This window comes from Saccopteryx bilineata, chromosome 3 (genome assembly GCF_036850765.1).
Source record: "Saccopteryx bilineata isolate mSacBil1 chromosome 3, mSacBil1_pri_phased_curated, whole genome shotgun sequence".
NCBI lineage: Eukaryota > Metazoa > Chordata > Mammalia > Chiroptera > Emballonuridae > Saccopteryx > Saccopteryx bilineata.
Genome location: NC_089492.1, coordinates 57445244 through 57473180, shown reverse-complemented (window position 1 = coordinate 57473180; position 27937 = coordinate 57445244). Strand labels below are relative to the sequence as shown.

The window sequence follows — 27937 nt, the reverse complement described above, 5'->3', positions numbered from 1 at the left end:
TAAAATCTAGTTAGAGTATGCAAGTTAAGATTAGGTTCAGCTGCATACAATAAGAAACTCAAAATGACAGTAATTCTAAAAAAAAAAAAGCAGTTACTTCCCTTTCACATTAACTACCCCCACAGTATGATTGGACAGGTTTTGGTGGCTCCATGTCAGCCAGACAGTCCAGCACCTTGTGCTTTCAATGTCCAAAGGTCCAAAACATTTTCCCAAGCTCTAATCACACTCACATTTTTACCAGCAGAAAAGAACAAAGGAAGATGAACCTTTCCCTTTAGGGAGATTTCTCAGAAGCACCACACAGTACTTTCACTTACATTTCATTAGCCAACACTTGGTCATATGGCCGTACAAAGTTACAAAGGAAGATAAGAATGCCTTCTGTTAGCTAGGTCCTTGGCTAGACAACTAAATACTGGATATTGGAGGCCCGTCCCTCAGAAGAAAAGAATGAGTGTTGGAGGATACCACTTGAAATTTTCTTTTTATCTTGTCCTATAGTAAGCTCGCAGGAAAAAAGAAAAAATCATAAACTAGTTATACTTAGTTCATATTTGGGCATTTATTTTTTTTCTTTATATAATGACTAAGCACATATTTTTTAATACTTGAACTAGCTAATGTAATAAATTGTGTACTAATCAAGATTACTGTCTAGAGCCTGACCTGTGGTGGCGCAGTGGATAAAGCATCGACCTGGAAATGCTGAGGTCGCCAGTTCGAAACCCTGGGCTTGCCTGATCAAGGCACATATGGGAGTTGATGCTTCCTGCTCCTCCCCCCTTCTCTCTCTCTGTCTCTCTCTCCTCTCTCTCCCTCTCTGTCTCTCTCTCCTCTCTAAAAATAAAAAAATAAAAATAAAAAATAATAATAAATTTAAAAAAAGATTACTGTCTAGAAAGAATATATGTATTAGATTAATAAACTTAACAGTGGTGCCCCATAAAGAAGATATAAACAAATAGCTTTGACAGTTCAGAGTAGAAAGGTACTTAAAGCTTTGTAGATAAGCTATTTTTAAGTTGACTTTAAAATATATTTAGGATTTGGATATGAAAGTATAATGAAAAGAACACAAATAAGTAAAATAGTCATATTTTATTTCTGCTTTAATCTCTGTTGGTAGAAAGATCTGAGATCATTTAGCCTCTCCCATCCTCAATAAACTTGAACAAACCAGTCATTTTTCTACAGGGCTACCTCAAAGGAGAATTATAAGGCTCAATAGGTAAAAATACTGTGCAAATCACACATCACTGGGCAAAGTAAGGTTTTTTTGAACTGATTTTTTAAAATTTGAGTCAGCAGATGCTCAGAAAATGAATGCTAGAAGAACAGCATAGACAAAGACACATGTTCAAGGGGGAGAGACATAGGCAAAGAATAGCAATTAATTGGGTTTGGCTGAACAATAAAGTGTGTGAAGAACAGTTATAGGGAATAAAGTTATTTGGAGTCTTCAATGGCATGCTGGAGAGATTAGACTTAATTTGGTAGGCAGATATCATTAGGAAGTTTTTGAGCCTGTAGCTCATGAAGATTAATTTTGCAGTACTCTTCAGAGTGGATGTAAAGAGATTCTTTTTAGTTAAGTAGCTATTGTAAGTGAAGAGGTCACGAAAGCCTGAAATACATGAATGGGTGTGGGAATGAAAGGAAGGGCAGATGGGAGGGATATTTTAGAGTAGACTCAATGGAACTCACAGGAGTTTGAAAGAAAAGGAAAAAATAAAAAATTACTAGAACATTTTCAGTAGATATAACATGGAGAATGAAGGTATCATCAATAGAAATCGGACACATTGTACAAAATAGGTTTGAGAAAGAAAACATTGCTCATGTTTTTAGCAGAGGTGGTGGCCAAGCAGTAATGTCTAGCAGGCAGTTACAGACCTGGAGTTGGATCAGAAGTGTATATTTTACAGTAAAACGTTTCCCATAAACAAAGTCATGATGAATCCTAGCTGCATGGGGGAAATGTGAATCAGAAACAGAATGTTAGGGAATCATTTAGGGGTGGGGAGTTATAGGAACAAAAGATGTCAATAGAGGAGTCATGAAGAATCAGAGAAAACAGAAGTTGTTATGAAACATGACTTAAGTGAATTGCTCACAATAAGTTAAAAATATTACAGGTTAATAGGAAATAATATTTTTCAAGTTGAGGTTGTGTATTTGACATTCAAACCTGTGTTTAATCAATATCTCCCTAGAAGGAAGCCAGTAATCAAAACACTTGCTTACCATCGTGAGCTAACTATTCTTATTTGCCAGTAATCAGACTCCATCCAGCTCAGTTTTCCCCATATTATCCATTAGGCAGATTAATCCTGAACTGACTCCTGTGAAAGCAAGGTAAAATGAAAATACTCCTCTTAATTCACAAATGTCACCATGGGTGTTAAGATCTGACTATTTCTAAGTGCAGCTGAGAGCTTAGAGAGGAGTGTTGTGCTCACCACCCTCTAAACAGGAAAATTGTTCTTTGATTTGGTGTTAAAGCTGTTGTCTGACTGACCTAACACATTGGTGACAAGATATTTTCAACTAATGAAGAGTCTGTTGAAAAAGAGGTGCCCTGTTGAGTACTCCACTGCCCCTACCTGAATTGATTCTTTACCACACTTTTGCCATACCCACCTCCTTCTACTAACAGAACAGAGGTGGGAATACAAATTTTAGTATTTAGAGATCTATCCACAATATCAATTAACATGAGAAAACAATCAAAAAGGTTATAAAATGATGGGAGTGATAGGTGCTATAAAGTGAGATTGCTTTAGACTTTTGAAGACTTGTGGTTATAGTCATAAATCTGGAAATTATATGTCAGTTAATTTAAAAACCATCCTCTGCACTGTCATGTTAAAAACCAGAATATTTCTGAAAGAGTGAGATTAAGAAGTGAGCTCCAAACAGGTAAGTTACAAATTATTCATGCTTTGTAACTTGAGTTTTATGTGGAGAAATAATGGTGTCAATTAGCTAAGTACTTCTGGAAAGATAAGTTAGTTAAAATAGGTTTTTGTTAGTAAACATTTTTAATTTACAGGATTATGAAAATGTGTTCTCCTACAAATATAAATGTTTGAACATGCACATGAGTGCATTTGTTTGGTTCAGGGTTGAGAGAGGGGCTGCCCAGTGTAGGACAGTGCCCATATGGGCATCTGTTACTCTCTGCTCAGAGTGAGTGAACTATTCCTTATAGGGTTTGAGAAAAAACACAATAGGACTTCAGGATATTAGAGAGTAGGACTGAACAGAGATTCAGTATAAACTGCCTCTTCTATATATTTTCAAAAGTCAGTCCTGATTTTTATGGTAACCTCTTCAGTGGCACAACTTTAAGGAAATCTGTGAAAACTAGTATTATTTCATATGGAAGGTCTGATTATAAAAGTTATGGGAAAAGCTAAGAAGGAAAAAACTATATTGTAAATGTGAGTGGGGGAACCATGAACGGACTAGATAAAAATGATCAATTTGGGTAGACATTTGACATGGTGAGTTTATTATTTTTAGTTACTATATCTCTTTCTGTGGGATACATAAAATGTTGAATCAACTGCTTACTACAGTAGGAATTATCAAAGACTGGAATTGAGAGGTGTAGATTTTAAACTCCAACTCTGTGGCTTGGAGAAGTTGTTTAACTTCTCTGGCTTTATCCATATTTATTTGCTTGTTTATTCTACAGACATTCAGCTAGCTAGCACTATGGCCTCCCCCTAAGATTCCTCTTTTATACTAAGAGAAAATGTCACTAGGGATCTCTGAAACCCTAACATGTATCATTGATCAGGAATAACTACTTAGTATGGGATTTCATAAAAAAGATGAACTATGCACTACTTTTGAAGGACTGAAGGAATATAGTTTAAATTATGGGGAAAAGGTGTTGATTTGTATTTTTCTGAAGTGAGAAACAGGGAGGTAGAGAAACAGATTCCCACATGTGCCTGACCGGGATCCACTCAGCATGCCCACTAGGTGGTGATGCTCTGCACATCTGAGGTGTTGCTCCATTGTAACAGGAGTCATTTTAGTGCCTGAGGCGGAGGCCATGGAGCCATCTTCAGTGCCAGGCCAACTCTTGCTCCAATGGAGCCTTGGCTGCAGGAGGAGAAGAGAGGGATAAAGAGAAAGGAGAGGGGGAAGGGTGGAGAAGCAGATGGGCGCTTCTCTTATTTGCCCTGACCGGGAATCAAACTTGGGGCTTCCACACACCCGGCCGACACTCTACCACTGAGCCAACCAGCCTGGGCCAAAAGTGTTGATTTGGACTAGAAAAGTAGAAGGTATAATATCATGAGCCATTAGCAAGAAGAGCCAGATTTTAGGATATCTAGAACTGAGTCTGTAGGTGAGGCCAAGTAAGGGCTGGAAGGGTCTGAAGGGGTGATACTAATAAGAGACCTCCTAGTATAGACAGTAAGCCTAACACAGAAGAGACCTCCTTAGTCAAAACTTCAATTTCAGATGAAACTTACTAGAGAGTATTGGTAGAAAATGATTTTATTACCCCCCCCAAAAAAACAAGAAAAAAACAGAAAAAACAATGTTATTTAATTGACCTTTACAGTATTTCCATGTCATGATAGCATTTACAGATAAGTAATTACTAGGCATTCTGACACCATGTGGGATATTATTTTTAATGAAACCGAGAAAGATAAACTTATCACTTTATTTTTTTTAATTCCAGAATGTAATGATAACTACACATCCCTTTACTGCTTTTTATTTTTTGTCTATTTTTTCTCTCTTGTTTTACAACCCAAGATCTGCATAAAATCTTCAAGCCCCTTCAGAGTGAAAAAAACTGATCTGCTTCTATAAGCACCACAAAATATTCCCCATTATTTTAAGTTTAAAAACGCCAGAGAAATGTTAAGTGAAACCCACAATACTCCTCTTATATAACACATTTGACCTCTAGATATGTTAAGAGCTTCATCCTCCAATGCTTTTAATTCTAATCCTTGCAGAGATGAAATTCATTGCTTGAATTACAAGAGTGAGTCTCATTAAGGCTAAAAAGCAGTGACCCAGATAGCATAATGGATTAATATGGTGACCTTGCAACTTTAGAGATTGACTTTCAAATATAACTTTACAAATCACTTCAATAGTCAATTAATCAATCAGTTAATACCAACCTTTGAGTGTGCTCAGTTAGTAGGTTAGTAGATCATTTTGGCCATTACTAGCTATATAGAATTAAACTGAGAACCACAGTACACTTAACTCCCAGAACCTTTCTTAATAATCACAATAAAAGAAAGGGTTTTATGAACTGCTGTGAATGCTATAATGACTAATAATTATATGATTTTGACACTCTAATAAACATCAGCACTCTGAACCTTATACCATAAATATTTACTAGTGATATATTTGTTTCATTAGTAAAGGACTATAAATATAATTAATCAGCTCTTGATTAATGAACTGTGATGTTGACTGAATTCTCAAATTCTTTTCTTTTGGTAACAGCAGCTTTAGGATAATATTGTTAGAATTATTCTACTCTGGAGAGAGGGGTCAGAGAAGGAATGAAAAAGCATTTGATTTAGCAGAACATCCTATAGAATTTTTAAAGTCTAAGCAATATTTTGAAAAATTTTTCCAGAAACGTGTTTGTGAATAATTATTCCTATCCATCTTTCTTGTAGATGCAAGATATACGGAACCCAGAAGGAGCTCAGTATAGCTCCCATCCCCAGATGGCAGCCATGAGACCAAGGGGTCAGCCTGCTGACATCAGGCAGCAGTCAGGCATGCTGCAGCATGGCCAGCTGACCACCATCAACCAGTCCCAGCTAAGTGCTCAGCTTGGGCTGAATATGGGAGGAAGCAGTGTCCCCCACAACTCTCCCTCTCCACCTGGAAGCAAGTCTGCAACTCCTTCCCCATCCAGTTCAGTGCATGAAGATGAAGGCGATGACTCCTCTAAGGTAGGACTGGGTTATTTTTTAGGACCTGTAGAAAACACATGTTACCTAAAAAAGTATTCTTTGGCACCTTCTGTGACCTATGATAGATGCATGTTTATGTCACCCAAATTAAGAAACATAGGTGGGGGATTAATTTTTGATAAAGCATGAAGTTATAAACTGAATGAGCTGAATCACCTTGTCCAATTACACTTTTAAGTCCCTAATAAATCCTTTAAATACACATGTATTAAGCATAAAAGTAAGTTGCACCCAAAAAATATAGGGTCTTCATAGTGAATAAGGGAGAATAAGCCTTACAGGACTCAACATCCAAAATCAAGCTGAATTCTCCCCCTCATTCAAAAAAAATTAATTTTAATTTAACCATTTTATTTTAAGAAGGCAACATTGCTAGGATACAATGATGGCTGTATTTGTGTGTTTGTGTGTGTGTGTGTGTGTGCAATTAATGGTTAGATAAAACCTTTAAGATCATTTAACCCAAGTATTTTTTATTAAGAATAAAAAAAGTAAGGAGTAAAGCTATTAGATGACTTCTTTGCAAAAAAGAAGCCTGGGTGTTTCATTGCTTACCTGTTGTGAACCCCATGCCAATATGTTTGCCTGTTTGTCTTCATCACATTAAGTTCTCTGCATAGGAAGATGTGTCCTTAGATTGAAAAATTAGCTGTCAAAGTCTTTAAAGTATTTAAGGCAGATTTTTTTAAGTGACTTCACCAAAAACAAGTGTATTCTCACTCAAAAACCCAAAATTATCTTTTTATTGCCTTGCTTATCAGTGAAGTACCTTTCTGATTTGTCCTAGTGAGGACTCTTGTGCCTAGTTACTATGAAAACACTTGTATTTACATATGTACTGCTACTTCCTTCTATTTTCTTTGAAATATTACTAATGAATTGTCACTTGTGTCAGCCATTTGATTTCCTTTCACTTCTGTGAGAATTTTGTTTTAGGGAAATTAAACTTGTCAACATGATGTACCCAAAGACAGCAGTGTGGCATGTGGATCTACTGTATATGGTTAACTTTTCAAAGGCTACATACATTTTTTAAAGATCTAGATAAATAGTGACTCATAAATTTATCTAGCCCGATACTAAGTACAAAGCTACTACATTGACTATATATTATTATTTTTAGTATTCTAATGTTCTGGCATTTTTTGGAGCCTTAATTTTGGAAAGACTGCCTCTCCCAGGGCTAGCTAGTTCCTGGAGATAATGAGTGACAACCACATGAGGACATCTTTGATAAGCCATGCAGTCTCGAGCCCACATTCCCTACCAGCTCCTTTATCAAACTCTCATATAATTTTCTTAAGAACGTGTGTATTATTCTAATGGTATTTAGCAGCCAATGAGTACCTTGACCTAAATGTGCACATAAAGAATATATTGTGCCCAGTGATTTATATATTGGATTATGCGTGGAGGATTCAAGTTAATTTCTTAAACATAGGTAATATCTACTATACTGCAAGGGAAAAATATAGTCTAATATAGTAAAGATTATTTGCACATCTGGATTGTATCTTTTTAAGTATTTGTTACTATAATTTCAGAAAATTAATGTAAATTTTGTAGCATCTTCTGTCAATAAAGTTTATACAGGATTAGTCTTACTTACATATTATTTTCCACACTCTTCAACCTAAATTAGTAGAAGTGTGAGCAGAAACCAGAAATTTCATCAACATTAGTGAATTCTGCCATTTTCAATTGGCCTATAAGGTCCGTATCTTATACTTTTGCTGAGAAATGACTTCTATGTAATGAGCTTTCAAGCTGGTATGAAAGTTAGCCAGTGCCTGACCTGTGGTGGCACAGTGGATAGGTGTCAACTCGGAATGCTGAAGTTGCCAGTTCAAGACCCCTGGCTTGCCTGGTCCAGGCACATACAAGAAGCATCTGCAAGGTTATGCTTCCCATTTCTCCTTCTCCATGCCTTCCTCTTTTGCTCTCTCTTTTCTCTCTAAATCAATAAATAAAATCTAAAAAAAGAAAAAAGAAAGAGAGAGAGAAAGAGAGAGAGAGATTGCCAGTGAGTAGCCTATCCAACTACTTAATTCACATCTCAAAATAATTTATAGCTCACTATTAATGATTGTGTAACATTATCTAGTAGAACCCATATTCTATAGTGATATATTCTTGAATTAGTAATATGTGAAGGGTTAAGCACAGATTTCTCAAGAACGCCGTTACCAAAATGGCTTTTTGTCTATGCAAATATTCAAGTTCATGTTTAATTTAAGCGTATTTTCCATCTCAAGAATATCTACCCTCCCATTCCAGCCCTTCATGCTGTTCCTCACCTTCATTCCAATGCAAAACCCTTCTTACCCATTTATTCAACTTATTTATTAAATGGCTAAAAAGAATCCTCTGACCAAAGTGCTTCAGCATTCTTTGTCACAGTTAAAGATTAAACTAGGATTTTTTTCTTTATATGAAAGCAGGATTTATGTGGTGCGTTGTATTGCAACAGCTCCATTTAAACATGAAATAGCATTAAGTCAAAACAATCATTTAAATCATTCCAAACAAGAGAATGAAAAAAGAATATTTACTTTCACACCAGAAAAAGAAGCCTTTAAACCTCCCTCTTAACACTTTCTGCTCTCTTAAGCAATTACATATTAATTCCAGCTTATCTAATTGAACAATTAAATAAGTTTGTTTTGACAGAGAAATACTGTAAATACATCAGTAAAATAAATTATCACCTTATAAACACTACCCATGGTTCTGATTGCTATGGAGCTGTGTTGACAGCCTAAAGTCATAAACTAGACATATAGTAAAACATCAAAGATGTATAAACTTGGGTAGCTTGTAGTTCTAAGCCTGTAATCCAGTACTTCTAATATAGCAGACACTTTAAGACACAAAGTATCTGGCATTACAAGTATATTTTTAGCACAATTTCCCTTTAAGGAAATTACGGACTAAGAATCACAATTTGTATTTTTCTGTCCTTTCACTTTCAACTTTTCTGCTTAAAATATCCTTAAGTTTTGTATACATCTCTTGTACATAGCATATGGTTAGATCATCTTTACTTTTAAATGAATCTGACTTCATTTACGTTGACATAAGTACTAAAATATTTGGATTTATTTCTCCATTTAAGTATGTTGCTTTCTATTTATCCCACAAATGTCCTGTTTCTTTTTTCTTTTTTACCTTCTTTAAGATTATTTTAATTTTGATTACACTGTAATTTCCTGGTGACTTTCTTCTGTTATTATGAAGATATTATATTACTCCATGAATCCTGACTTTCACTATTGCTTTTGAGAATTGTACTGCATCACTCTCTTTCCTTTGAAAGGAATTTTTTCCTCTCTGACTAGTTTTAGGATCTTCTCTTGCTTTCTTGGTTGGCCTTCAGCTTCACTGTGATGTGTGTAGGCTTCTTTAAATTTATCCTGAATTTAAATATTCCTTTTTTCATCGGTTCTAGGAAATTTTCAGCGATTATTGTTTTTCAGATATTTCCTCTTGCCATTCTTCCTTCATTCTCATCCTGTAGTTCTGATGAGATATATGCCAAACTTTCTCATCCTGTGCACCATGACTCATCACTTTTCTATATTCCATTTTCTTACCCCTCTGCATTACATTCTGATTAATTTATTTAAATCAGTTTTCCAGTTCATAATTCTTTTCTTAAGCGATATCTAATCTGAATCTAAAGCTAACTTATTGAGGTTTTAATTTCAATTATTGTATATTTCTGGTTGTAGTTGGTTCTTTCTCAGATATGTTTGGACTTTTTTAGTTGCTTGCTCTTTATCCATACACTTCATTCCTTTTGTTCCTTTGGGCATTTGCTCAATTTAATACATGAAGTCTTTTGGGGTCTGATTCTACTCTCTATTGCTGCTGCTGACACTTGGTTTTAATGCCTAGTTTCATATTGCTTTTTTGCTTCTGGAATGACAGGTAATATTAATTAGAACTTTATGAGACTTCTGTTAGACCTGACTTGAAAGTAGATACTTCTAAAGATGATTTTTGCTTGCTTCTGCCAAGCATCTTGGACCGTTACCATCTAGAACCACACTTGACTTAAAGTTTTTCAAATCACCGAAATAGTATGCATTCAAGGTATTAATCATTACAATTGCTGGCTTCCATTTGTGGATTATCACAAACAATATGTCTCCCCTGCCCATTCAGTATCATCCTTGCAGCTCATGGGAAAACATATACAAGGGAAATCATGTTATTTCCCCCTTACCCTAAGACTCTAATTCTTTTCCATCCTAACTTTAATAGGAACCCTCCTACTAAACATCACACTTTTAGTAAGCAATTGGCTCTGTCTTCTATCTACTGTGCATTTGACTCAATTTCACCAGGTTTAGCAATTGTATTCAAGATAAAATCTGGCTTCAGTACTTTATTTCTCTGGGTTTCTGCTTCCACTAACTGTTTGCTTTTAAGAGTCTCTTACTAATTTGCTAGTTCCTCAGTGCATGTGTTTTAGACGGAAAGGGAAGTATTTTTCTCAAAGGCAATAGAATAAGGTAATAGAGCAACAATTACATAACCCTTTAGAAAAGTACTTTTTATTTACCATTGTTCTAAAGGCAAGAAGCTTCTTGGAATAAAATAAAAATAATAAGAAGATAGGTTTCTATAAACATTAAATGAAATTAGGCCACATTAAAACCAAATGTCAATTCACATTATCTAGGAATAGGAAAGAATGTTTAAAATTGAGACTTCAATTTTTGGTATTTTCTACACTGAACTATGTTTATTATGCAATTGTTCAACACTTCATATGTTATAATATGCATGATACTTTTAAAGAATTCCTTATACTCCAGCAATTGAAAATGTATATATTCCTTGATTATCAGAAATAAAATGCCCTGGACCATTGTCTCAGTGGTAGAGTGTCAGCCAGGCATGTGGATATCTTGGATTCAATTCCCAGTCAGGGCACACAGGAGAAGCGACCATCTGCTTCTCCACCCATCCCCCTCTCCCTTCTCTCTCTCTCTTTCTCTCTCTCTCTTTCTTTCTCTCTCTCTTCTCCTCCTGCAGCTATGGCTCAGTTGGTTTGAGTGAGTTGGCCCCAAGTAGTCAGGATGGCTCCTTGGCCTCTGTTTCAGGTGCTAAAACATAGCTTGGTTGCTGAGCAACAAAGCAATGGCCTCAGATAGGCAGAGCAATGCCCCATAGGAGGTTTGCAGGGTGGATCCTGGTCTGCTGCATATGGGAGTCTCTTTCTGCCTCCCTCCTCTCACTTAATAAATGAAAAAAAGATTGGAAGGGAGGGAGGGAGGAAGGAAGGAAGAAAGGAAAGAAGAAAATGTCCCATTGATTAAGGCTGAACTTAACAAACTAGTTCTGAAGAAAATAATTAAAATTCAGTCAAATAGTCAATTGGTACTCAATTTCAAATAATTATTCTTAAAATTTATTCAAGTATATATTAGAATAGTATTTTTAAGGTGTGTTTGTTCTTAGATGATTCATACCCTAGGTGATTGAGTGTATTTGATTAATTTATGAAATATAAATAAAGAGAGGCTAAATGTGGGCACCTGGCATTTTATTCAGTGAGACCCATTTATTCAATGGCTTTGAGCCATTTTATTCAATGGCTTTGCATTCCTTTAGAAAACTTCTATTCAAATACCAATAAGTAAACATAATGCCCCAGATAGGCAAATTTAGATAAGACTTAATGAATCTAACAATATTCATAAATATAATTAATAGTTGTACATGATTGCAATTAACTCTTTTCCTCACTTTAAAGTGATTTTTCTGGACAGTATCCCAAATTTTTTATCTTGCATAAGACTACTGAGTGTCTTTGCTAAACTCATCCTAAAACGACCCTCAGCGTTGTTTAGCAGAATCAAGATCTTTAAAAATGAATTTGCTTTATAAATGATGATACAAATACAATGCCCCACCCTTGTGAATCATTTCAAAAGTGTAGCATTTCATATACATTTTTCTATAATTGATGTTTTGAGTCATTGAATGTACTGTTTTTTATTAAGGATAATAATAAACTTGATTTTAAAATGAAAGAAGTATGATAGCCTTGCTGATTTCACAGTAACTGGATGACTTACTTTCCATGCTTATTTGAAATTATTCTCATAAGGGGATTTTAGATGGCATAGTTTAGAAAAAGAGAGAAAGAATGGATTTAAGTAGCAAAATTTTTCCCTTACAGAAACAGCACCATCACAAAAATTTGCTGTGATGTGCCCTGTTTCTATGGTGAAGATTTTATAATATTTACTTTCTATGATAAGAGTTATAAGTGCAGTTCTATGTTGTTTGTTCAGCCTATTATGCAGATGGTGCTTGATTAAAATCTATTTTAAACTACAGCGATTACTGCAAGATAGTGTGCGTTAAACAGCTCTCCCAGCTCCATTACGGGCTGTGGGACTGCTGCAGTTTATTTTAAATATGCTTATAGACGCTTCTCACTTCTCCAGGGACATTTCAATATCAGTGATTCTCTTTCCTTGAGAGTCTTAACTCCTGTACTCTGTATTCCTAAGAAGTATTATCTAAGTCACACAGTTAACACATGCTTTCTTAAAGTGAAAAATGATTGTTTTCTTGTGATAAATAAGTTAAATACATCACTATAATTAAGTAACAAGACATCAGAGGAGGTGGATTACCAGAAGCCTGAGGATACCTGTAGGGGATTTAGAAATAAATCTGTGTCTACAAGTCTACCCGAGGCCTATGCATCTGTGTAAAGCTTATGTGAGAGTAATATTTTTATGTATTTGTCTATTTATTTATTTACACTTTAAATGTGAAATAAGGCTGCAGGTGATCAGAATTACAGTTAGGGCCTCAACCCAGCCATGTTCTTAGTTGTTATGATTTTCGTACAACTTTATATGTGCTTTCAAATGTCCTTCTGGGGCTTTGTGATTCTAAGCCTTTGCTCCGTTCTGCAGAATGAAGGAGTAGAAGTGTGTGATTCTCCAGTGCATGTAAGACACCAGAGTGAGGCTGTGAGGATGGAAGGAGTCACGAGGCCTGGTCTTCACTGGCAATGTGCTTGGCATCGTGGGGAGTGTACATGTGGGCATTTTGTGGTTTTGTCTCTATTCTAAAGATTAGAATATGGAAATTAAATTTCAGTCTTGGAACCCTAGTAACTTTATAAATATTGTATTCTAAAATAATGTCCAGTACACAATGCTGTAGTGTCCAATACAGTAGCAGCTAGTCATGTGTGACTGTGTGCATATAAATCTAACTAAAATTAAATAAAATTTAAAAATTAGTTCCTCAGCTGCACCAGCCAAATGTCCTCTCAAGCCACATGTGATTAGTGGCTACCCTTTTAGACAGAGCAGAGAACATTTCTATTTTTCCAGAAAGTTCTATAAGACAGTGCTACTCTGGACTTTAGAAGTTAGGGCCTCTTAGGAAATTAGGACATAAGATTAGAAGCTTTCATCCATCTAAGTAAGAATTCAAGATCCAGACAAGACTCATAATTAAGGTCCAGAGACATATTACAAATCCATTTAGCTATTTTTTCCCACCACAAACATATTCATCATCATTGTGTTCATTCCAAATAGTTAGTGGTCAAAAAGCCAGGTACCTTTCACTATGCAATCTGTTACTAGCATGTAAGTTGATCCAAATTACAGCTACATTTTCTTCTTCGGGGAGGCTTTGCATATGAACAATGACCATGTGTTTTTCAAATACGTGATGCAACTACCTCCAGAAAATAGTCTTTCCACATTCCAAGTTCATTATACAGAATCTGAACCAGTGGCTCACTCCTGTCTCCTCCCTAACAAAGGGGAAATGCAAAGTAAAAACAAGGCCCCCACCAATCAGGAAGTAAGCTCAGTGGTCAAGCTGGTCAAGCAGCAGATAGCTTGACCTTTGCGGCACTGCCCATGCCCTTGGACACATTAGACACCAAACCACAGCAGGAAGTCTTCACTCCTTTATAGTGCATCTGAAAGTGAGAGCAAAGGTAGTTCGCAGACCCAGGAAGTCTTTATACAAGGAACATTCAGCAATATAATAAATGAGTCCATTCACAGCACATTTTTTTTTTTGAGATCTTTAATACATAGTTTTTATTTTTGTTTTTCTTCTTATGGCAGCCTTTGATGAAAGTCAGGGAATTCTCTTAAACCATAGCCCATTTCTATGAGGGAAATTCTATATGTGATGAGAATATTATTATCTAAGCATCAGTTTTAGTTATCTAGTTTAATTGGGAAGGAAAAGCAGTGAATCTTGAGCAATGAATATTTTGTGTGTACTCTTTAGTTTGGTCCTCTCAGATGTCCGTTTTCTTGGATGGCAGATAATTCAAACTGAGTTTCACAGGGGTATTTAAAAGGAGAGGATATCAATATGCTCTCAGGCCTGGCAAAGAACAAAGTGATGTCATGCTGTGAGAGTGGCTGACAGTCTGGCCATAATGGGGAGGACACCCCAGCTTCACTGCAGGGCCTCTCGGATACTCAATCAGAGATACAGTGGAAGCTCCAGAGCGATGCTCCATCGTGCATCAGTGAATTCTCCTGCACCTTGTAAATGTGGAGGCGGAGTCATGAAATGCTTCTTCTACTAAAAGAAACTCTCAGGTTGAGCAAGACTGAATCTAGCTAAGCACACAGCACAACCCAGGAATCAATTGATTGCATGGGATTGTTTAGAGTTTCCTACGGGGTTGGAAACTTTACACAATAATTTGTGGTTTTCATACACTTGATACTTACAGCTTCTTGCTGGCAGTAACAGGTTCTCCTGCTTCCTCAGCTCATCCACACAAAGTAGGACCGTGTTGTCAAAACAAGAGGGTAACTGTCCTTTCTGTTACAGCTGGGTATCACATCCTGGAGACCTAAAATTTGCACTGTATTGTCCAAATACTAATTTAAAAAAGAAAGAATCACCTGACCAGGCAGTGGCACAGTAGATAAGAGTGTCAGCCTAGTATGCTGAGGACTCAGGTTCAAAACCTCGAGGTTGCCAGCTTGAGCATGGGCTCACCATCTTGAGCATGGGGCCTCTGACTTGAGCATGGGATCATAGACATGATCCCATGGTTGTGGGCTTCAGTCCAGATATCACTGGCCTGAAGCTCAAAGTTACTGGCTTGATCCCAGGATCGCTGGCTTGAGCAAGTGGTTGCTGGCTCAGCTGGAGAGCCCCAGTAAAGGCACATGTGAGAAAGTGATCAGTGAACAACTAAGGTGCTGCAGCTGTGAGCTGATGCTTCTCATCTCTTTCCCTTCCTGTCTGTCTGTCTGTCTGTCACTTTCTCACATGCAAGCACACATTAAAAAAAAAGAAGAAAGAAGCATGGAGCTTCACAGTTCAAACATAATTTGGGATGATGGAGGAAACTGTTTAAATAATTTGAAGAAATATTTTAATAAAAGCATCTACATTAAATCATAGGAAATTGATCTCTATGATTAGCATTTGATTATTTTCCAAAAAGATTGTATAATCTGCAATCATGGAGATTTTAATGTGTCACTAATTAATTTTTAAATTAAAATTTAAAGTGAGTCCAGGTAATATCTCAGATGGATAACCATCCATTTCTCTAATTCTAAATATTCTCATTCCTTCATGAAATATGACCTCCAATATCACGATCACTCCATTTTTAATTTTCTTCATTGTGGACTTTCTTAAATACTTTTTTCTTCTGTATAAATATTTTATTGTTATGAACATAGGAATGGTCATATTTACAAAATTTGAACTTATAAAAAATATTAAGAAGAAATCATAAATACTCAGTCTTATTGCCCCCAAGAAATTACAATTAACATGTCAAATACTTTTTAAAAATCGATTTTGGCCTGACCTGTGGTGGCACAGTGGATAAAGCATCGACCTGGAAATGCTGAGGTCGCCAGTTCGAAACCCTGGGCTTGCCTGGTCAAGGCACATATGGGAGTTGATGCTTCCAGCTCCTCCCCCCTGTCTCTCTCCTCTCTCTCTCTCTCTCTCTCTCTCTCTCTCCCTCTCTCTCCTCTCTAAAATGAATAAAATAAAAATTTTAAAAATCTATCTTCCCACATATTGTCATAAAATACTCAAGTGAATTAGTGAAGCCTGAGTTCCTGTAAGCACTTACTGTGTCAGTAAACATGATAAATGCTAAGGAGCAAAATCAGATGTGGGCCTGCCCTCACGGTGCTTACACTGTGGGGTGGAAGAAGATTGTGTACTACAATTGTGTAGTACATAAATTGTATAGTTACAACTTTGATATGTGCTATGAAAGGAAATGGAACTGTTGGAAGAGAAGATGCTCATAGTGACACATCAAGTCGGGAGACTGGATTTAGCAGTGTGGCCCTTGGGAACCTTACTGAGAGCACGGCGTTAGGAAGCCACGTTGAAGAGAGCTGCAGAAGCTGCACACAGCGAGCCTAGACAAGCACATGGAGGCATATAGTTAAGAAGAGGAGGGAGATGTGCCTATATGGATCCTGGGAGCAAAGGGAAAGTTAGCTGGTTTGTCTCTTAAGGATTTATTTATTTAAAATTGAATTTATTGGGGTGACACTAGTGAACAAAATTATATAGGTTTTAGGTGCCCAATTGTACAACACATCTCTGTGCACTATATCATGTGTATTCACCCCCACAAGTGAGGTCTGCATCCATCACCATTTACCCCCCTACAGCCTCCCCCACTTCTCCCCACCACCCTCAGCAATCACCATGCTGTTGTCCATGTCCATGAGTTTTCTCTTTTTTTGTCCTTTTTGCTTAATCTCTACAACCCCCTCACCTAGACCCAACCTCTCAACAGCTATCAGCCTGCTCTCTATCTATGACTCTGTCTCTACTTTGCTTGTTAGTTCATTTTGTTCATTAGAATCCACATATGAGTGAAATATTATGGCACTTGTCTTTCTCTGACTGGCTTATTTCACTTAGCATAATGCTCTCCAGGTCTATCCATGCTGTCACAAAAAGTAAAGTTTTCTTATTCTTTACAGCCAAGTAGTATTTCACTGTGTATATGTACCACAGCTTTTTTGTCTACTCATCTACTGATGGGCACTTGGGCTGCTTTCAACTCTTGGCTATTTTAAATAACACTTGCAATGAACATAAGGTTGCATATATTCCTTTAAATTAATGTTTTGGGTTTCTTTGGATAAACTCCCAGAAGTAGAATTGCTGGGTCATTGTCTCTCTTAAGTATTTAAATACCAGTTGGAGAATTAGAGTTAAAGGGTGACTGGGGCAAAGTTTCCTACTCCTAGGCATTCTGATTTAATCATTGTAGAGCAGCAATTTTTAACTAGTGTGCCACAAGAATTTTTAAAACATGAAATACCTGGCCTGACCGGGTGGTGGCGCAGTGGATAGAGCGTCAGACTGGGATGCGGAGAACCCAGGTTCGAGACCCCGAGGTCACCAGCTTGAGTGCAGGCTCATCTGGTTTGAGCAAAAAGCTTACCAGCTTAGACCCAAGGTCTCTGGTTTGAGCAAGGGGTTACTTTGTCTGTTGTAGCCCCATGGTCAAGGCACATATGAGAAAGCAATCAATGAACAACTAAGGTGCCACAAAAAAAAACTGATGATTGATGCTTCTCATCTCTTTCCATTCTCATCTGTCTGTCCTAGCTATCCCTCTCTCTGACTCTCTCTGTCTCTGTACAAAGTAAATAAATAAATAAATAAATAAATAAATAAATAAATAAAACATGGAATACCTGACTATTTAGTCAGGGACACTGACTGCTTTACCTTTAGATTCATGTGTACAAATAAAAAACGTGACAACAGCCAACACAAATAGCTGTCCAATATGAATGAATCAAAATTTTAACTATTTTTGTCAGACCAGCAAAAAATACAGTTTTTAGTAGGCCATAGAATTTTAGTAATTAGTTTATGTGTGCCATGAGATAAAAAAGGTTGTAAATCACTGATGTAATGACAGCCTCTGGGCATTAGGATATTATTTAAAAGTTTCACAGATGATTCTAATGTTCAGCCATATTTGAGGATCCTTGATATGGGTCTTATTTGTCTATATGTTTAGTTAGACCTCTTAGAGCAGTTTGCCCAGTTTCAACTCAGTCTCCACATGCTAGTCCTCTGACAGATTTACATGGGACCAACCATTTTACTGGCTCACCTCTCAGATCCAATCTAGGGAGGTTATCTTCTAGTGTTAATCTACCTTAGCATGTCAGCTCAACCAGAGCATCCTGTCTCTATGGGGATGTTGCTCTGCTTCAGTAGACGACTTAAAAATGAACATCTTTTAAATATCTCTCTCACTAAGGACAAAGACAAAGAATTCACTTAATTTTTCCTGCTCTTTTTTGTTGTTGTTGTTGTTGTTCTTGAACATATCTTTTAAACTATGACCATGTAGCATAACAAATTAATATTAGGGTCATTTCTTTCCATTTATTCAGTAAATTCTTTTACGTTCTTACCATGTTATAATTAACATTTGAATATCAATTCAAAGTTTTAAAGATCATATGATATCATATATAGCATCTCACAAAACGGCACTTCAGCTAGATTGCAGTAGAAGAAATAGAGGTCTAGAAAATTTATGTAATTTGCCCAAGATTGTGCAGCTGAAAATAATAAACAAGGGTATGAATGTAGATCCTCTGACATCGTACCCACTGGCCTCTTAGGATGTCATGCTTCCTCTTCAACGGTGGCAGTTATTTTACACAAATTACCCTGCCTAGCAATTTACCTGTCTAAACTGTATATTACATTATGTTTGCAGAGTAGAAGAAGCAACAGCAATTACAACAATAGAAAGTAAGGGTGCAGAATCTACCATGACAACAGTGGCTCCATCAGGAGATTGTGTATATGGGCCTTTATGTTGGTGGGGGAGGCATGAAGAAAGAGGACTCCTATGGAAACAGCACTACTTGATATTCATGTAGATTCACATAATTTTTGAGCTAGAAAGAAATTCTAGCCAAAATCTCTCATTCTATAGAGATGGATAAAATGGCATCACATATAAGATCAAAGTTAATATTCAAATGCCTATGTTTTGAAATACATTGTGTATTTTTCCCACTTGCATCAGAATAACAATTAAAATTATCCAAAATTTCATACTCGAGGACAATGGAAGAAAATAGAATCTATTTTTAAGTTGAGTATAAAGCTGCTCTAGAAATATTAGAGTCTAGATTTTAGAATCTATTTTCCAAAGTTTCACTCACCAATATGGCAGCCAATAGCCACATATAGCTATTTAAATATAAAGGAATTAAAATAACAAAAGTTAAAAATTTTGTGTCTTATTCATGTTAACTGCCATTTTGCATGCTCATTAGTTACATGTGGCTAGTGGCTACCACATTGAATTGTACAGATTATAGAAGTTTATGTTTATCACAGAAAGTTCCATTGAACATCACTAACCTGTAATCCAGATTATGCTGTTCTCTAAACCATGAACATTGCATTTTACAGACCTAAATGCAGCATCAAAGATCATTTAATTTTTTTTATTGGGCATGTTGCCCACCATGGTTTAAAAGTCATGATTAGGAAGAACAAGCTAAACGCAGACGAAAACAAGTTGGATTGTTCATACAGTAGGATTAGTACAAAAGAAATTTACAGCTGTCATAGTTACAATGTTCCTTCTCACTATGCTTCCTGAATAAGAATAAGAAAAAGTTAAGAGAGTTAATTTAATAATATTGTAATACTATAAAAATTATCAATAATGTTAATTTAAAGCTATACAAATGAGGCAGTTGAGGGATGAACATGAAAACTATAGGAAATATGAAGTTTTATCTGAAAAACAGCAACAAAAAAACAAAGCATCCCCTTGGAATGTCTGTGTTTGAGTGATGTGTATGGATGTGTATTTCTATGTAAGTCCAAAGGAGAAAAACAATATGATTTGCTTCCAAAGTTTCTTAGTTCCTCTATAATTCTAATTTTACTTTTATTTCAGATCAATGGTGGAGAGAAGCGACCTGCCTCTGACATGGGGAAAAAACCAAAAACCCCAAAAAAGAAGAAGAAGAAGGACCCTAATGAGCCCCAGAAGCCTGTGTCTGCCTATGCATTGTTCTTTCGCGACACTCAGGCTGCCATCAAGGGCCAAAATCCAAATGCTACCTTTGGTGAAGTCTCTAAAATTGTGGCTTCAATGTGGGATGGTTTAGGAGAAGAGCAAAAACAGGTAAGAGAGATGTAAAATGGAGTGGGGATCACCATGATTTCTGAAAGTGTATGCACTTCAAAAAAATGGCTTCTGAGGACACTGGACAAATTCTTCAACTTCTAGAGCTAAGGCTGAGAGTGTGCCCCATCAGAACCAGGCTTTAGGAGCCTTTTTCTTTCACAGAACTTTATGCCCTTTATTGCTTCTCTATAAATAGCATGTTAGTCCTTTGTTTCAAAGTTTATATAGTGCAGTTACTTTTGGAAGGACTTCTATACATCCCAGCCAGGATTACATCATTCCTTAATGTTGCCAATGGGATCATAAAGACTAAAAAATTACTAAAAGTATTTTGAAAACTGTCCACACCTCTCTTCAGCACTTATTATTTACCCTTTCGTCATCAAAACCCTCTTTGCTCTTTGCTAAGTGAACCTCAAATATAAGGGTTTCTACCCTTAGCCATTCCCTAAAGACTACCAGAGAATGTTATCCAATCCCACATATACCATATTTGTATGCTGTGTTAACTCGGACCACTGCCTGCTTACTTTCTTCCCTTGAGGGTTATCATGATGTGACTGAGAACCATGCTTGGGGAGGGCCACCTGAGACATTTTGCATCTCAGCCCTGAAGGTCTAAGGAGGATGGGAACGGGGGAGAGAGCAAGTGTTCAGTACATCAATGTGGCCCACCTTGAAAAGCAACATTGACCTCATAGTTCTAAACCAGGAACTAGACTGTCATTGTCACCATCTAGAATTTTATTGTCACAAAGAAAAATGTAGATGGGCATCATCATTATAGAGATTGAAACAATTATGTGGATGCAGATTTAGCTGTTACAGAATACTTAGTTTCATTAATGGTGTATTTTGTATTTGATCTCCATAGAGATATTTACCTTCCTTCATCAGATCCAGGGAAATACATAAGAAACAGAAAATCTCAAACTTATATACATCCAGAAGTACCTATATATTGTGAATATATATCAACATCTATAATGTATATAGTGTTTTATACTTTTAAGAACACTATCACATGATTTATCTCATTTGTTCTCCTTATAGTTACTTGAATCCAAATTTTGCAGATTATAAAATGGGGTCAGATAGTTAAATTTATTACTATTCATTCAACAAGTATTTGTTGAGCATTTACCTTGCCCCTTTGGCTCTGTTCTAGACACTGGGGATGTAACAGAGAACAGGACAGAGTCCCTATTCTGTTGAATGATTTGTTTAAGATTAATGAATGATACATAGAATTATCATGTCTAAAACTTATCACTCAACAATTCTTTTCTAACAAACTCTTTGAAATCAATTATAGTGGTAATGGTAAAACTAAACTAGTAGCTAAGAAAACAGAACTTACTTCTCTCCTCCCCCCTTTCCTGTAATTCAAAGCTGTCTTTTACAATCAGAACTTTCTATACATTTTCTTATGCTGTTTTCAAGATTGCCAGCCCCAGGGAATGGCCTCATAGGAGAGTACAGGCCTACCATGTGGAGCACTATGTTTCCAAGATGGAAAATTCACTCCTGAATCCTTCTCTGTGTGCTCAACTAAAATGCCCCTTTAAGAGAGTAGTTGACGTTGTGTTTTGTAATTCTATCAAAAACCGAATATAGTTGTTTCAGAATTTTAGAACTGGTTTCTATCCTAGTTCAGGTAAATTTACTTTCACAGTCCCAAAGCTGAGGTGTGACTCCCAACTGATCTTGGCCATTCCCAGGAAAATCGTGCAGTGACTTCATTCCTCCACCTATGAGAATATCCCTAATTGAGAAACTCAGTGTACATTGACAAGGGATCTCAATCCACTCTCGTTCTCGGAGTTTGTTTTTTTTATTGTAATGTCTCCCTGCTCCACTCATGATGCCACACTCCAGGGCATACGTCTCTCTCTCAGCTTTGATATTATGTGTATTCTTGCATAAGCCCATGTCTCAGTGTTATCAAGTCTTTTGTTTTGTGAGATAAAATTTCCCAGAGGAGACATCAAGAAAGTGATTGCCCTCCCTAAGGATTATGTGCAGCAACTCTTGTTCATCAGAGGACACACATGATTCCCTTCTGAGACCCAACCTCTCTCCTCCTACCCCTGACTTAGCAACTGAGCAGAAGTTTATTCCAAGGCTCATCTATGCTACCTTAGCTTCTATTTTGTTAAAGTTTTATTTTAAAAAACATCAGTTGTCTGTACTACTAGCCATCTGACTTCTTCTTATTTATCTTTCTCTTCAGGGATTGTTTCCTAATTATTTCTCACCATCACTAGAGGAACTCATGTGGTTTTAAGACCAGTGGTTTAAAAGGCAGAAGTCTATAAAAGCCTTCTGTAACCCACGATTGGCCCTTCACATTAGCAAGACAAAAAGTCAGTACTTGTACACATGTATCTGGTGGAAAAGAATAATGTTCTGTTTTTATTTTTCAATCACAGTTGAAATTCATTATTATATTAATTTCAGGTGTGCAGCATAGTGGTTAGCCATTTAAGGAATAATGTTCTTATGATGAGAGTTAGGTTAAGAAGTAGGTCCTCAAAGCAGCAAATATAAATATGTAGGGTTTGACCACTAATTCTAAGACAATAAGGCCTTTTATTTTTATTACAGTAAGAAGAGAGCATTAAGAAAGCATTTTACTGGCCCTGGCTGATTGGCTCAGCGGTAGAGCATCAGCCTGGCATGTGGAAGTCCTGGATTCAATTCCCAGTCAGGACACATGGGAGAAGTGCCCATCTGCTTCTCCACCCCTCCCTACTCCTTCTCTCTCTCTTTCTTCCCTGCCTACAGCCAAGGCTCCATTGGAGCAAAGTTGTCCTAGGCTCTGAGGATGGCTCCATGGCCTCTGCCTCAGGTGCTAAAATGGCTCCAGTTGCAACAGAGCAACAGCCCAAATGGGCAGAGCATCACCTCCTGGTGGGCATGCCGGGTGGATCTCGGTCTGGTGCATTACGGGAGTCTGTCTGACTGCCTCCCCACTTCTAACTTCGGAAAAATAAAAAATAAAAAAAAACAAAGAAGAAGATAACATTTTACTCTCCTTTTATCTAGCCATATAAGGTATTTATAGTCACAAAGAATATGAGGGTCACTATTCTTGACTATCATGGGAAAAAGGAAGATTACTCCCATTCTGCCTTTCAAAATTGGAGCTGAGACGACTTTCTAACAGAGATATAATCACAATTACAATGTAACATTTAAGCCTTTTTAATTGTATACATGGATGACTAAGCATTTTTCTCTTTTTCTTCTGAACTTTATTTCAAATTGAATAAGTAACTTTGGGTTCTGTCTAAGTAGAAATAGTTGAAGGTTTTCTGGAGAGTTTATCTTATAAGAAAAGAATGAAATTAAATAATAGTTGACCCTAAATAACTCATTAAGTACTATAAAGCAATTTCATAATCAAAATCCAGTGTTTAAAAAATGTGTGGTTTCTGATATATTCAGGATGCAGGCGTATCCCAGGGACAGGTAGAGAGAAGGTCCAGTAAGTGAAATCAGATGCTGTCCTTACAGAAGGGAGCATGTTGTATCCACGGCCACTGCTCTGCTGCTCCATGGTGGCCCTCTCTCTAACAGTTTGCAAGAATTGCCAGCAAAGCGAACATGCCTGCCTAGAATGCACATTTGGGCATCAAGAGAATTTCAGCAAAATATCCAAAGGTGTTATTATGGTGTATTACCACCTGTTCTTTCCCTTTATGTTGACTCATTGTGCCAACATAATGTAATATCTCTGTTTCAGACTTAAATTAATTGCATTTTACTCTCATTTAATATTCAAATTGGGGCACACACATACCGCGATGTATTTTTAAAGGAATGTTGCTAGAGCAGATGAGAGGCAGACCATTAAACTTCAAATTTGAGGACAAATGGGCATGTTACAGACAGCCCCATGTGATGCAATTGGCAGCTGGCTCAAGTAGAAGGCAAGGATTTCACGAGCCACGATTGTTCAAAAACCCTGTTGTCATAATAGCCCACAGTTAGGAGGAGCTACAAAGATAAACACAAACCAGGAAAAATGGACAAAATTATTGATGACTTATTAGGGGCTCAGAAAATTACAATATTTAAGGGAAAACAGCTATTAGTGAGATTACAATGGACTGTTTTCTTAGCAGCCAGAGGGGGCATGGCTAAGAGATCCGCCGCCTGTTTGTATCACCCGCTTCCTCACTGTGGAGTGTGGGCAGGAATGAGAAGCCACTGCAGAGGGTAAAGCTTTATTTTCAAACTCTGATGAGTGAGGAACTAGATGCATTTTGGTTCCTGTGAAGAATCTCCAAAGGAAGAAAAAAAATCAAAAGAAAGCTGCACGAAGTGATAAAAATCCTCCAGGAACACAAAACCTCCCTTATGACTCGTTCCTACCAAAGCCACTGAACAAACTTCACATATCAGAGAGCTCTCTCTGTTTTAATACTTTGGATGATGGTGCTGAGTGTGCAATGGGAGCAGAATTGTGTTTGGGATTCCAGCCGGAGGTTTGAAATGCTAATGAATCGTAAGACAATGGAGAGCCCGTTTCAGAAGCATACTAAGTTTTTTGAAAGACACCAGATGGAAAAAGGGAAATAAAACATAAGTATTGCTGTGATGTTGGTATTTGCTACTTATCTTTCACTACCTACAGAGGGAGAAAAATAATCATGTAACAATAGCAGGCCCTTTATATTAGTACTCCTTGGAGTTTCAGCAATCTTCAGCATCTATTTTACGAGGTTCCAGCTAAATTTCATGTTTATGTCCATTTTTTTCCAGATTATCTGACTCTGGTCATCAATTCTAGGACCTATGACAATAGAGTACAAATCAAGCCCTTCTCAATCAGAGTCTGTTCTCCTTTGAAGAAGAAGGAATTGGTCCAAAGAGCTATAAAGGGTTCTTGGGTCCTTTTGAGCCCGGGAAATTCAGCTCTTAAGTGGAAAAGGAAAGTCACCTTAAATCAGAACCAGATGTAAATGACTAAATGAACCTTAAGTTCCTAATTGGAGACACAGTCAGGCTGTAATACGTTTAGCAAATTACAAACAAAATGTTCTTGTTTACATTACATTAAATGGCTTTAAAGCTCCAGCCAAAGAACTAAATAAACATGCTGTTAGGCTAAAAATGGAGTGGAAGGCCTGTTCAGAGTTTGATGTAGTCAGGAGAAACCACAGCCCAGGGGCCCAGAGAGTGTATTTTTGTAAATGCTAGTGATGTCGTGGATGGGAAAGGAGAGTAGATTTACCTCAAGATCCAGAGCCTAATGAGCAGAGAGCACTTGCAGGGAACTGTTTGTAACATATGCCTTCTTTCAGAATGCATAATTCATATCCAAGGATATTCACCGTAGCAGTTCAGCTCAATAGCAACACCTCATTATTTTATCCCTCAGTATTTATTCCTATGTTTGACGCCTCATGAAATTACTGTTAATGTGTTTATATAAGGGGAGATCTGACACAAGTGGGAAGAATGTAATTTCCTACTCATTCTTTCCCGCTGCTGTGTCCTCTTCCCCTGGTACAAGTGGCAAGTGTAAATAGTTAATTTGCTTCAATTATGAGCCTGTCCTGCTAAATTAGAAGCAGCAGGGATATGAAGAGCCAGAATTATACTTATGAGGCAGCTGACAAATCCTCCGAGCCCACAGAATCAAATCATTTACTCCCTCATCGGTGCTCAAACACCCACTCCCTGAGTGCTGCAGGGGTTTTCGCTTCCCCCTTATCTTAGGATAAAATTCGGGTTTTATGTCAGCAATGCTAAAGGTTAACTAAAATCCTGTTGCACTACATAACATTCACACATTTGTTTATCTTAGCCATTTCCTTATAAACAGTGTGCATTTCCCCAATTTTTTTTAAACTGGGGATAAAGGATATGTGAAACAATTGTTCACTTTATAAACTGTAGAAATAAGAAATGTTTCTAGTGATAAAAATTTGAAATTGAGCAATTAAAATTACATGAAATGGTGAGCATGTTTTACTTCTAAAATGCAGATATGTATATGAAAATATATTAGTTGGTACATAAATGGGAATATTGTATGTGGCATAAACATACGTATACACACATAGAAATATCTTATGCTCATATACTATGAGCAAACATTGCACTTGGAAGTGTCCATGACATAGGTAGGGAGAGAATTTGAACAAAATACTCATTCCAGTTCGTGCTAATGTTTTATTGGTAGAAATGTTTGGGTGAGTGAGTGAGTGGGTTCTATATCTGTGTATCAAATCCTCTATTTCCATTGATGTGAAAGATGCAGTTTAGGACTTTCTTATGAGTTCTCATGCTTATAATAATTCTCAGAAGGAAAAATCTCAGACTAGGGACTCTACCCTCAATCATGAATATTTCTTGAGCACCTACTATGGACCAAGCACTGCCATGCATTTTGGACTTGAATTGCAGAAGCGATCTGTCTTCTGTGGTTGTGTGTCTAAGAAAGATATCCAGGGAGTTGTCACATCACTAGGAGGCACCGCTGAGTAAATTAAGGTGGAACTTTGCACCAGATCAATTTGATTCAAAACATGGGTCTGCCATACTTGTTATAAGGTAATGAGTAAAATGGCAACCCATTCTAGTCTGTTTTCTTATCTGTAAAATAGGGATAATAAATACTATTGCAACATTCTTGTTGAAACAAAGACAGTATATTTTAAGTACTTATCACAAAAAAAATGCACACAATAGAAGCATATTTTTAATGCTTTCATCCAATCTCTAGCTTCAGTATCTCATCCCACAGCAGGCACATATTAGACACTCATTATATAGTTAAATGTAATTGAATGACATCATACTCTCCCCAGTCATCCTCATTTAACAAATGAACAGATATATTCCATAACCAGTTTTTCAGAGAAAGAGCTTGCTTCTGATAGCTACCATTCTAGAAACATGTCACATCATTATTATGTAGGTCTTTTAGATGGATTCAGATGTTCCTGAAAAGAATTGATAGCATAATTTTTTTCACATTGTGTATTTTCAGCCCTCTGAATACCACTTTTTAAAGTTCTCTGGGTTCGGGAATGCTTGAAAAAAAGCTGAGCAAGTTACACAAGATGGGAATTTAACTGCATTTGAGGACTGAGTTCTATATAAAATACAGATGCACTTTCTCTAACTGTCCTAAATAATAACAGCACTGAAAGAAGCTGCAAACATTAATTTCTAAAGAATATGGCTGGGAATTGAGGTTAAATTATTATTTCTAATACATAACTGTATTTCTAAACATTTTATATAAATATGAACTTGTAATGGGTGAAGAAAACTGCATTTGAAGTCAACATCCAAAAAATGCCTTTTGATTTTTTATAGTGTTTGAATAGAATACAAAATTGGAAGCATTATATATTTTTTCTTATTATTACTGTAAAGACTTGTTTGAAATAAACTATGACAAGAGATTAACTATGGGCCTAAGCAGGAAAAAAAAGAAAGGAAAAAGGAATTAAATGGTATTAATTAGAGTACACTTTTTTTGTACGAGTTGGATGAGTTGTTTGGGAAAAGAGTAAAAAGTAAAAGAGTAATGACAGATTGTATTAGAAATGTTTTTCTATTTGACTTTATTTTACTCACTGATATTGAACTGCTGATTTCAATTAAAGATAATTAGCCTGTAAAAACATGTGTACTCCTGGTATTTAGAGCATTTCAAAAATGATTCAGTGAATCACTAGATTACATGAACAGGATATGGAATCTGTAGAATTGCTATTTGATGTCT

At 36.6% G+C, this 27937-nt stretch overlaps 1 protein-coding gene across 2 annotated transcripts in view; it reads left to right on the top strand.

Moving 5' to 3' along the window:
- TOX (thymocyte selection associated high mobility group box) overlaps positions 1-27937 on the top strand; it is a 322056-nt gene that overhangs the window by 269423 nt on the left and 24696 nt on the right. For both annotated transcript variants that reach the window (XM_066266180.1, XM_066266181.1), the window contains exons 4-5: positions 5682-5963; positions 19954-20184. In XM_066266180.1, the coding sequence (XP_066122277.1) occupies positions 5682-5963; positions 19954-20184 (513 nt within the window). The remainder of the gene's footprint in view (positions 1-5681; positions 5964-19953; positions 20185-27937) is intronic.